The sequence below is a fragment of the Eretmochelys imbricata genome, chromosome 5, assembly GCF_965152235.1.
Source record: "Eretmochelys imbricata isolate rEreImb1 chromosome 5, rEreImb1.hap1, whole genome shotgun sequence".
Taxonomy (NCBI): domain Eukaryota; kingdom Metazoa; phylum Chordata; order Testudines; family Cheloniidae; genus Eretmochelys; species Eretmochelys imbricata.
The window spans coordinates 75,680,200-75,693,282 of NC_135576.1; the positions used below are offsets into that span (position 1 = coordinate 75,680,200).

Consider the following 13,083-nt stretch of genomic DNA (forward strand, 5'->3'; position numbering starts at 1 on the left):
TATGAGACAATCCCTGTGCACCAGGAGTTTGTGTGTTGAGAGGCAATCCTGAGTATCCTTTTTCAGGACACCTTTTTTTAAATAAAAAAACCCTAGCAATTTGATATTTGGTTCATACCAAATGCTAAAAATGTGCTCTTCCAGAAGTATTTTATGAACCCCAGAAAAGATAGCAGAGAGGTGTGTACTCCATCAGAGGCAGGGAAATAATGTGAACATTTCCTTCACATTCATGGCAGAATGTATAGCAAGAGATTTCCAGGAGTCTGCAAGATCTCCCATCAGCACATCACTTGGCACAGAGGCAAAGGACTGAAATGGCATGGTAATTTATTTAGGAGCACAAGTCAATGGGTTTATGCTTCTAAATCCATCAGGTGCCTTTTTGAAAATCTCCCTTTTTTTTTAATCGGGCGCTAACTATATTGCTTGTTCTCCAGCGGAGGGCCACAAATTATACTATCCAATTCTTTTTCAACCAATCATTATAAAACAACTAAGTAGAAACAAAAGCAAATATATTCCCTCCTAGTATTTTTTTTCTTTGTTTACCTCCTTTTTTTACATGCTTCTGCCTCTCTTGCTTACCTTACGTTATTCAAGAATATTCCAATAAATGTAATGGGATCAGAAAGGAATTGGCAAGAAAAGAGGTGTAAGGTTGCAGTCAAAGGAAGGTTTATATTTAGATCTTTAAATCTAAGAAGCAAGAAGCTTACATATACCTGGGTTTATAAAAATTCTGTTAATTAAAATGTGCATTAGTCTTGGGAAAAACTTAAGTTTCCATTCACTTTCACGCACATTTTTAAAAGTGGTATTGCCTTTGTTTTCAGTGGGAATTTAAAAAGGGAAACCAGTCTTTTCCCCTAACTAATTTAATCCAATAGGTTTTTAGTTAATTGTGTAGTTTAACTATCTTTGATTATCTTTTATATTGAACAGCTGATCAAGAAGGCTATTAATAATGTCAGAAGAATGGCTTCCCATCCAACTCTACCTTATTGTAAGTTCATTGCATTAACAGACGTTGTTGTTTTACAATACTTACATAACTATCCTTGTTTCACAATATGTATTACTAATTTATAATAACAGCAAAAGTATATTAAAGATTTTAGAAAACATATATGCTGTGTGCACCTGCTATATAATGAAACCATCACTCTTTTTAAAAAGTTGGGGAAGGATGGGCTTTCGGAAGCTATTTTTCTTAGACCAAATTGGGAATTTATTCCTGTTTCACCTACAATATGCACTAAAACAAAAAAAGAGCAGACAGACTGGGGCCTTAGTGATCTCTAGGCATTACTATGGTACTGCTAAAAGACCACAGGAAACTTTATCAGATTCTTTTTTCCCCTTAGATGAAGCTTGGATTTTCTATTCAAATAGTAGAACAAAAAGTTATTAAAATATATTATTCTATTACAGACTTGACGGGTGCTCAAGATGGTAGTGTGAGAATGTTTGAATGGGGCCATTCACAACAAATTACATGTTTCCGCTCTGGTGGCAACTCAAGGATAACACGAATGAGATTCAATCACCAAGGAAATAAGGTATTATACAGAAATCCTCTCTACCCACTTCGTGGCTGACTTTTTGCAAAACAGTATAAACAGCTATTCTTTGTTGGTTCACTGTGTCAATAAATAACACTATATTCAAATATAATGCATTAAAATACTGGACTCCTTGGACAGCATGACTCTCAAACGCCTTGCTTTTCTGCTATTTACTTTTCAAACACTTTTTTAAAGGAGGTGGGGGAGGCAGACAGCATATCAGCTTGAAGTGTGAGCCAGAATAAATACCCTGGAACCCCCTTTGTAATTGCAGAATTAGAACACGTTTTGGTGAGAACCGTGTCGGTTTTAAAAATTAAATTTGTAAAGCTAAAACATAAATTTTACATGCCAAGGTATATCAGGATACAGGTACATAGGACTTGAATATATCTGATCATTTGTTTTAAAAAGCTGTAGTATAAGCACCATTTATCCAGAACTGTTCTGAGGACTGTGCTTCAGTAAGACTTAAGTCAAAGAATAGTGAAAGAAAACTTCTAAGAGACAGTTAAGCCTACACTGCCCCGCATTTTCAGGCTACTGAGGTGTGAATAGCAGTGTGCACCGAAATGCTGCACTGTAACTCTCCCATTTGGATGCTGCAGGTTCAAACTAAGATACCTGGTTTGTATTAACATATTCTTTTCAAAGAGGATTATGTTAATGCAAAGTAGGAACCTTTCACTTTGCACCTGCAGAGTCCAGATGCTATTCACAGCCCCATACTCCAAACTGCAGGGCAGTGTAGACAAGCCCTTATGTCTATTAACAGAAGTCATCAATTCAAAAATATCCTTTTTCTGCTTTAGTTGCTGCTGCTTCTTTTCCATAGCAATGACACATATAGTAGAAATATCATGTGCATTGAAAATGCTGTAATCCACGTTAGTTGGCGTGCTGCGTCAGGGTTTGGTTCTGATGCAGTTGCTTTCCAGAGTTAGACTAGGCACACAATGCAAGTGTTTCTGGGAAGATAAAGTTGCTATTTAATATCTGCTGGACTGAAGGGGTAGCAATATAATTTCTCTATCTTAAATATGCCTAGCAAAGTATACATACACGTGTATTATATTGTGTATTAAAAATATACATATAAATTTTCTCTTCAGTTCGGGATTGTTGATGCTGATGGATATATATGTTTGTATCAGACAAACTGGAAGTGTTGCCCACTTACTGGAAGCACACCCAAACCATATCTGGTAAGCTAAAATGTAAACTTGCTGTGCATAAATTTGCTTTGTACTAGGTGGTCTCCTGGCAGCACCAGAAAAGTTAAGAATCCACTAGGATTTTTTTCAGCTAAACTTGTCTTGTTTCTGTTTGGTTGAAATTTAGCAGACAGGTTCTCAATTCATAACCATATTTCTTAATTTGAAGAGAGAGAATGCAAAATCAGATCTAAAATGATTTGGTTATCTTTGATTGCAAAGCAAATACCATGGGAGGTGTCAAACACTTTTGTCAAGAACGTAAGACCATTGGTAGACTAAGTATAGTATTACAGTCTGAACTCTGAATTTCTTCACTTCAGTTGATTGAAGAACAACCTTTAATGTATTTTTTTATCTTTTAAATAAGCTTTCGTGCTAGTATAAAAGCTAGCTTTGTTTCATGACTACTTCCTAACTGTGTACTGTTATTTTCCAGACGTGGCAGTGTCATAACAAAACAGCCAATGATTTTGTTTTCATCAGTTCCTCCTCTTTGATAGCCACAGCTGGACAGGCTACTGATAACAGGTAAAAACTTGATTCAAGATCATAGTTGGAGGCTAAGTATTAATGAAATAATACTATTTTTTAATGTTTCTTGCTACTGTGTAGTTTGGGAGTTGAGCAGTTAAGATGGTCACCTACCAACTTGTGATATGGTCGCATCAAATAGAACAGAAGCCCTTTCATCCCTCTTTATAAATGTTTTCGTAAGTGCTGCCATTTTTATAGATTTGAGAGATTGTCCATGCTTCGACTAGCTCAAAACTTGACCCTAAAACTTTTTAAAACATTTTTTTAAACGTGACAGAGAAAACAAACCCAGCATGTAGGTGAGTCCAACCACAAGAGAAATTAAATTAATGTGAATCCTGTGCAAGAACAAAGATGAGTGAGTTAACTGTACAATATTCATGTGCTCATGTTATATGTATATCTGTAATTCAGCAGTTCTCAGTCAACGACCCAAGGGCTGCATGTGGCCCAAATAGAACACAGCTGCAGCCAGGTGTGTTTTTTTTTTTTTTTTGGGGGGGGGGGGGGCAGGGGTCCAGATTCCTGGCTGCCTGGTGCAGCATGGCGGGGTTAGGGTTGCCGGCCAGCCCTGCATGGCTGGAGTCTGAGGTTGAGGCTGCCAGCTGGCCCTGTGGGGTCAGGGGCAGGCAGCCAGCCGGCCTTGCGCAGATCTGGGGTCAGGGCTGCTGCTGCTGCCCTGCCACCTGGCCCCTGCAGCCCAGGTAAGACATTGTGGGCCACATATGCGGCCCACAATGATAAATAAGTTGAGAACCACTGCTATAATTTAATAAAAATCTCCAGTTGGTGGTTAGTCACATTTTTTTAGGACTAGAATAAGGCTTTGGAAGGATGGTAGTGGAGTTCTTTATAATAGAACACAGTAAACAAATTTAAGTAATGTTGAATGAGCGAGTAATTTTGGGTTTGTCAATCTGAACTTTCATTTTAATTCTACTAATATATTGGAGCATAAAACAGTGTTGTGTGAAATGTTCAGATATTGGCCGCACTATTTCAAATATATGAAGTAAGTCCCTTTTCTCTTCAACCTGTGTTAGTAGTAAAGTCAGTTAAATTAAGTTCAGCATATATTTTTCTTTTTCTTTTACAGAAATATATGTTTGTGGGATACCTTAGTTGCACCTGCAAATAGTTTAGTGCATGGTAAGTAAAAACACAATAACAAATGTTGTACTTCAAGGGAATACTTTTAAATTATAAATAATTCTGGAGTTTTCTTGTAAGATTTTTAAATCATTACTGTTTTTACTTAATTTTGATGGTCCATACGGATAAATTGTTGTGGCTATCTTCATTAGTTGCAAAATATGTTTATAAACAGTCTTTCATGATAGTGTCTTTCTCCATAGTGTCTAAGTAAATTATTGTGAATGGTGCATTAAAAAATAAAAATATACTGGGCAGGTCCTCAGCTGGTATAAATTATCATAGCTCCATTTCAGTCATAAGAGCCATGTCAGTTTACAGCATCTAAGGATTTGCCCCTCTCTGTGGCAAGCTCTCTTAGTGACTTAACAGTAGAAGGTATCAGTACACAATTCCCTTTCTTGTGTTTTTTTCTTCAAGATGAATTCGGCAACTCCGTACTTATAGTCACCTCAGGGGGTCACGAGCTTATTATATGGGGGGTTGTGAGCTGTCAGCCTCCATCTCAAACCCTGCTTCACCTCCAGCATTTATAATAGTGTTAAATATTTTAAAAAGTGTTTTTTAATTTATAAGGAGGGTCACACTCAGAGGCTTGCTGTGTGAATAGGGTCACCAGTATAAAAGTCTGAGAACCACTGAGAAAAAAGACTTAGGGGAGATAAGTCTCCAGATATGTTAAGGTCTGTTATAAAGAGGACTGTGATGAATTGTTCTCCATGTCCTCTGAAAGTAGTAATGGGCTTAATCTGCAGCCAGGGAGATTTGTTAGATAATAGGAAAAACTTCCTAACTATCAGGATAGTTAAGCTCTGGAATAGGCTTTTAAGGGAGGTTGTAGAATCCCAGTCATTGCAGGGTTTTAAGAACAGTTTGGACAAACACTTATCAGGGATGGTCTACGTTTACTTAGCCCTATCTCAGCACAGGAGGCTGGACTTTATGACCTCTCAAGGTCCCTTCCAGCACTACATTTCTATGATTTTAAATAGGACTTGTCTCACTGCCAGCTCTTCAAACTCAACCTAGAATGAGACCCATTTTTCATAATCTTAGCATCTAATGATAGGGTCCTAATAAGTAGGGCAGGCTTATTTAATATCTAGCAACCATTAACATTTTTGTCAGCATAGATTCCAAAGCCAGAAGGGACCATTGTGTTCCTCTATTCTAACCTCCTGGATAGCACAGGCCATAGAACTTAACTTCCCCAAATAATTCCTAGAGCAGATGTTTTAGAAAATTATGCAATCTTGATTTATAAATTGTCAGTGATGGTGAATCCACCACAGCCGCTGGGTAAATTGTTCCAATTGTTAATTACTCACTGTCAAAAATGTATGCCTTATTTCCAGTCTGAGTTTGTTTAGCTTCATCTTCCAGTCATTGGATCATGTTATATCTTTCTTTGCTAGATTGAAGAGCCTATTATTAAATATTTGTTTCCCATGCAGGTACTTATAGACTCTAACTGTCATTCCTTGACCTTCTGTTAGACTCAAGGAGCTCAATCTGTTTAGCTTATCACTATAAGGCATGTTTTTTTTATTCCTTTTATCATTCTCATAGCTTTCCAATTTATCAACATCCTTCTTCAATTGTGGGCACTAGAACTGGACACAGTATTCCAGCAGTGGTCACACTAGTGCCAAATATAGAGATAAAATAACCTCTCTACTGCTTGAAAATTCTCTCTTTATGCATTCTCGGATTGCATTACCTCTTTTGGTCACACCATCATATTGGAAGTTCATGTTTAGCTGATAATCCACCATGACTCCCAACTCTTTTTCAGTCACTGCTTCCGAGGCTGGAGCCCCCCATCCTATAAGTATGTCTACATTCTTTGTTCCTAGATGTATACATTTACCTTTAGTATTACCTTTGTATTAAAATGCATATGGTTTGCTTGCACCCAGTTTACCAAGCGATCCCGATTACTCTGAATCAGTGACCTGTCCTCTTCATTATTTATCATTCCCCCTATTTTTGTGTCATCTACAAACTTCATCAGTGATGATTTTATGTGTTTTGCTGATAAACAGCATAGAGCCGAGAACCAATCCCTTTGAAACCCCACTCAAAACAAACCCATTTGATGATTATTCCCTGCTCACAATTACATTTTGAGACCTATCAGTTAGTCAGTTTTTAATCCATTTCATGTATGCCATTCTAATTTTTTAATTTAAATGTTGTGCGGCACCAAGTCAAAGTATATTACATCAACACTTTACAATTTTTGCTGATAAAGGTAAATCTCATTTTAAAAAAAGATACCGAATTAGTTTGACAGGATCTATTTTCCATAAACTCATCTTGATATGCATTAAGAATGTTACCCTCCTTTAATTCTTTATTAATCAAGTCCCGTATCAGCTGCTGCATTATCTTACCCAGGATCAATTTTAGGGTGACAGACCTATATTTAGCTGGGTCATCCCATTTGACCTTTTTAAAAATTGGCACATTAGCCTTCTTCCAGTCTTTTAAAACTTCCCAATGTTCCAAGACTTATTGATAAACAATATTAATGGTCCAGCAAGCTCCTTACCAAGCTATTTTAAAACTCTTGGATGCAAGTTATTTGGACCTGCTGATTTAAAAATGTCTAGTTCTAAGTAGCTTCTGTTTAACATCCTCCAGAGATACCAGTAGAATGGAAAGAGTGTTGTTAACATATGATGAGACTCTATCATCTGTTTTGTCCCCAAATACAGAACAGAAATATTTAACACTTCCGCCTTTTCTGCATTATTATTGATAATTCTACCATTTCCATCTAGTAATGGACCAATACCACTGACCCAATTTTTTTTCTTTCTAAAATATTTTAAAAACTCCTCCTGATTGCGCTAACTCTGTGGGGCATAGATTCCTCCTTGTATCCCTTTGATTCCCTTATCAATTTTCTACAATTCCAAGCTTCTGATTTATATTCATTACTATCAACTTTGTACCATTTGTTATACATGTATTTTTATAGCTGCCTTCATGTCCCCTCTGTACCAGACTGGCTATTTAATCAGCACAGCCTTTTTCCTTAATTATGGGATTGTTGCTTTTGGGACATCTAGTAAGGTGTTCTTAAATTAATCCCAATTATGGTTCAGATTTTTCTGTTTTAAATTCTTCCTCCCAGCTATTTGGCTCATAATTGTTTCAGCTTTGTGAAATTCTGCATCAAGTGTATATGTATATATTACTGGCCTGGATTATTAAAGCAGCAAGCATATATATTATTGGTCTGAACTTGATTCTGTTTGCACATTATAAATATGATCACACATGCCATGATCACTTGTACCTTAGCTACCACTAATTTTAATTCTGTGATCAATTTCTCTTAAACTGTTAGGACAAGATCTAATAAAGAATTCACCCTGTGTTGATTGTAGTATTTTTTGAAGTAGGAAGGTGTCATCTAAGATGTTTAGACATTCCAAGGATGTTTTAGTACTGGCAGCATGAGACCTCCAGCATGTGTCACTCAGATTGAAGTCTTCTGTGATCACGCATTTTTCCCCATATCTAATTCATTTATTTCCTATATAGATAGGTGTGTAAGGAGGCTGTCATCTTGTTCCCTAGTGTGATTTGGTGGTCTGTGGCAGACACTAATACCCCACCTTGTATGTTTTCTGTTAGGACATTGATCTGTTAGCATTCAAGATAATTTTCTTCTGAGTTATCAGTGACTTAAACAGGTAATGACATTTTTGACAGAGTGCCACTCCCACTTCCCTTTTGCCCACTCAGTCCCTCTTAAATAGGTTATAACTGTTCTCTTTAACACTCCAATAGTGCAAATCGGCCATCAGGTTTCAGTAATAGCAATTAGATGAAATTTGTGCTCATAAATGAGCAATTCCAATCCCTTTTGTTTGTCTTACCCAGGCTGCGAGCAGTGGTGTATAGGCAATTCAGGAATTCCTCTTCATGTCCTTTTCTTCCTTGATTAGCTTTGTTCTCAACTCAGTTTTGCTGAATGCTTGTATCTTCCCTCTTTTTATCCTCTCCTTTTGCTATTAGTTTAATGTTTCTTAACTACGCTAGCCAGCTTCTCCCTGAGGAGATTGAGCCCTTCTGTTGAGATTGAGGCCATCAAAACTATACTGTCCCAATATGAACAGTGAGCAAATGTGCTGAGTAAAGTGGTGCCCGTTAACATAGCTACTTTTCAAACTGGAACTCTAAAGATCACACTTGCCATATTTTTTTTAAAATATGTGCTGCATCTTTATTTTCATACACTGTCCAATCCTATACCGTTTAAACTATACTTCAGCTAAAGTGGCACTTAGCATGAGCTCCACTTCAAGTGATGGTCCCGATGTGCATTCTGCTGTGCGTGGACATGCCTTCCATATGCCTGAGACTAGAAAAGTGTTGCTAGCAGTGTCCATTTGTCCATGCCTGTGACCTTCTCCTTCTTTTGCACTGAACTAAGGGCATAAGGGGCAGTGCAGGCCTTCTCCAGTTCCTTTCTACCTCCTCATGATCAGAGAGAACCCTTCAATGTCCATAGCATTTTCTATGGTCCTTAACATGTTACCTGTAAATAATGGTAAACAGTCTTTTTTTTACTTTCTAGATAGTTCTTTGTTAGGATAGTTTTAGGGATGGGTGGAAGTCTCCCTGTATTGCCCCTATACAGGGTGACTATTGTGCCCAAGAGCCTGAGATTCAAGAAAGATGTCTCCTGCCCCCAGGCTTTCCCAGTCAATGATAACCACTTAAAGTGCCTCAATTGCGTTGTGCAAACTCATGTCCCCTTGAAGGGCAGCATTTGCTGATTCTTCTGCAGCAGAACTTGCCAAGGCCATGAGTATGCCTTCAAAGATTCATTATTGTTTGCACAATGAGGCCCCAGGCTCAGCAGCCCCCCTTGTACAACAGGCAGAGGTACTGAGAAGCGCACTTCCAAGCACGGTGGCCTCTTCCTTGACACTATCAAAGCTGGATGAGACTCCATGACCTGCTGCAGGAGGATCAGAAGCTCAGAAGGGGCAAGGTACCAATCTCCTGGCTCCAAAGAGCAAGAGTGCTCTGAGATGGACACCATCTGCAGGAGTGGGATCTACCATAATAATAACAAAAAAGAATGCCCAAGCATCTCCTACACCACTAGTATTGTCATGCTCTGATAAGGAATCATTAGCTTCCCCACAGCGTGCAAACTTCTCTAGCCTTGCAGGAGAACAGAGAACAAGTGTGCACAGGAGGGGGTTGGGGGGGTGTCCCCTTTATTCTCCTCCCACTGGATAAGTCATTAATCACAGGTGCCTCCTTGTTAAGGTGGGGCACTCATCTAGTTGAGTATACAGCACAAGGGATGTGGACTCCCAAGAGTCTTGGATCACATAACCACCTAATAATGTGTGCAGTCTACTAAGCCTGCAAACTATTCCTACCACTCATACAAATGCTACATATTCAAGTGATGTCCGACAACATGACAAGCATACATCAACAAACAAGGATGAGTGAGCTCCATCTCTCTAGAAGATGTCAGTCTTTGGAACTGGTCAGTGTTGACCACCAAATCACGCTGTAGGCAGTGCATCTTCCAGGGACACACAACACATTGGCAGACAGCTGCACCAGACACTTCGCCCAGGACTGCAAATGGAAGCAACATGATTCCATAGTGCAGAGCATATTTCAACAATGGGGGGAAGGGAGGGGAAAGGTGGTTAGGTCTTGGGATCTGTTTGTGCATTATTTGTTCTCTTAAGACAAAATCTAATGTTCTGAGGGGCTTAAAGTCAGGGCTCCGGAGAGATGTACTACTTGTTGGTCAGGACAACTAACACGTGCCTCTCAAACCAACCATTTTGCCTCAGGTTCTCGGGAAGATCAAGCAAGATGGATCAGTGGTCCTCCTGATTGCCCAGGCTATTCTGGTTCCCCAACATCCTTCAACGTCTGCATGCCATTCATCAGTATCCAGTCCTCCCTTGACCTATTGCCTGACCTATTGACCCAGCATAGGGAGCAAGGTCAGGCACCCCAGTCAGGCTTTCCTCCACCTCACAGCCTGGCATTTGGGTGGGTGCTGAACCTAAAAAGGACATGTTTGAAAGCAGTTCAGGCCATCCTTAACAATAGAAGGAAGGACTCCACTAGAAAATGCTACTTAGTTAAGTAGAAAAGGTTTTCTGTCTGGTGTCAACATTGCCAGGTAACCCTGAGGATTCTGAGATCCATAACTTATTGGAATATCTTCTTTCCTTAAAGACTTCAGGTCTTTCCTTTTAGCTTCCTCTGGGTACACTTAGCAGCTGTCAGTGCCAGTCATCCTCCAAATGATAATCACTCCTTTTTCACCCATCCTGGGATGACTATTTCCTGAAAGGCCTGTTCCATCACAGGATCTCAACCTGATCCTCTCAGCATTAAGGCATCTGTTTGAACTCCTGGCCTTGTTGTCTTTGACCCACATGTCTGTGAAGATTGCTTTTCTGCCGGCCATCACCTCAGCAAGAAAAGGATGAGAGCTGGGAGCCCATATGGCTGATCTACCGTACAGTATTCCATAAACACAAAGTTTCTTTGACTTCACCCTCAATTTATTCCAAGAGTAATCTCAGATTTTTGTCTGAATCAAACAATTCAGTTACCTGTCATCTTTCCAAAGCTGTATGTTACCAGGGAGGACTGGAGACTTAATTCTCTAGTTGTCCATCAGGCTCTGGTGTTCTACCTACAAAAAGAACAAAATATTTCAGGAAATAGACTTTTTATATCTTTTGCTGACCTGATAAAAGGCGAAATATTCTGTTCATCAAAGTGGATTTCAGGCTGCACTGCATTCTGTTGTGTTACAAATTAACAGACACTCCCTTCCATAAGGTGTGAGAGAGCCTACTCAACTAGTCCCAAGGCTGCTTTAGTAGTCTCACTGTGATGTTCCTCCCACTGAAATTTGTAAAGCAGCAACACAGGCTTCCGTTCATACCTTTACAAGATGCTATGTCCTGGTGCAAGCTTTGGCAGCTGACTCATCTTTTGGCATAGTAATTCTCCGGTCATCGATACCACAGAGGTCCTCACACCCTCCTCCTCTTCAGTGAATATTGTTTCAGTCACCTACCATGGAAAACACATATAGACCATCATTTGAAGAAAGAGAAGTTAGTTACTTTGTACAGTAACTGGAGTTGTTCAAGGTGTGTGTTCCTCATCTGTGTTTCACTGTGATGCTCTCCTTCCCCTCTGCTTCTGATCCTTTAGTAATAGAAAAGGAACTGGTCGGGTCCATGCCTCGCCTTTATGATTTTAGTTTGGAGCATGAGGAGGAGGGCACAGGCATGGGCCAATTGAAGCTGCTAGCAAAAATGTTCCAGTGTCCAGTGCACAGAACACAACACATCCACAGTGGACTACATACAGGAACCACATGATCTCAAAGAATTCCAGTTAGTTACTGTACCAGATAAGGAAATTTTTTTTGATGGTGGGGGGGGGTACATTTTCACTGGTCAGTTTCATTAATGCTATTCAGTGGTGGGCTGCAGCAGATCTGACAAGAATCATGTCAGTTTCTTTCAGCAGCTGCCAGGGAATCTGGGGAGCATATTTTATTTCAGAAACAGCATGTTTTGGTGTTTCTGAAATGAAATTGTTCAGAATTTCCAGTCTGCTGGAAATTTTGGAAAACTTGGTTTCAGTCCATGAAATAGACACTCAAGAGTTTTGGCCAGCTCTACTGATTCGTGTCATCTTCCTTCTCCGACTGCAGTCCTGATAAGGTTCAAGCACCTCTTGTTTACCAATTCTGGTTACAAAAGAACAGGAACAATATTCAAGGAAACAAAGGCAGCAGCTTTAAAATAATTAAAGGAAATATGTTTAACAGTGCACAAGTAGTCTGTAGAACTCATTGTCACAAGATATCGAGACTAAGTTTAACAGGATTGAAAGAAAGATTAAATATTTATATGGATATCCTCTAGCATTACACTAGCAAGGATTAAAAAGTTTTTTGGGGAAAGAGGAAACCCTCATGCTTCAGGACATAAGACAACCTATAACTAGAAGGGATAAGAGAAACTTTCCCTGTGGGCAGGTTATTTCTTAACTGTGTACTGCAGGGTTTCTTGTGCCTTTCTTAGAAGTATCCGTAACTGGCCGCTATCATAGATAGGAATTGTTGTGCTGGATCAGATCACTACTCCATCTAATTCAGTAACCTGTTCCTGTTGCTATTGTGTTAAACCATTAGTGCTGAAGAGGAGGCTAAAGCTAATGTATTATGTTCTCTAACGTCCTTTGTTTTGTATTTTAGCTTTTATCTGCCATGATAGTGGGGCAACTGTGCTAGCATATGCTCCAAAACATCAGCTTTTAATATCAGGAGGCAGAAAAGGCTTTACTTGTATACTTGATCTTCGCCAAAAGCAACAACGACAGCTATTCCAGAGTCATGATTCTCCAGTTAAAGCAATTGCTGTGGATCCTGCAGAAGAATACTTTGTTACAGGATCTGCAGAAGGCAATATAAAGGTAACTTTAATTTGGTGGGACAAGGCATTGTATAATTTTTTCATACTAAGTATTTGCAAAATTATAATCCCTCTTTAAAAATATTCAACTAGAATTTTTCATTG

General features: G+C 39.1%; 1 protein-coding gene across 4 annotated transcripts in view; it reads left to right on the forward strand.

Annotated features, from left to right (window-relative positions):
• DMXL1 (Dmx like 1) overlaps window positions 1-13,083 on the forward strand; it is a 146,037-nt gene that overhangs the window by 130,070 nt on the left and 2,884 nt on the right. For all 4 annotated transcript variants that reach the window (XM_077817357.1, XM_077817360.1, XM_077817358.1 and 1 more), the window contains 6 exons: window positions 946-1,006; window positions 1,435-1,562; window positions 2,681-2,773; window positions 3,222-3,313; window positions 4,416-4,468; window positions 12,762-12,979. In XM_077817357.1, the coding sequence (XP_077673483.1) occupies window positions 946-1,006; window positions 1,435-1,562; window positions 2,681-2,773; window positions 3,222-3,313; window positions 4,416-4,468; window positions 12,762-12,979 (645 nt within the window). The remainder of the gene's footprint in view (window positions 1-945; window positions 1,007-1,434; window positions 1,563-2,680; window positions 2,774-3,221; window positions 3,314-4,415; window positions 4,469-12,761; window positions 12,980-13,083) is intronic.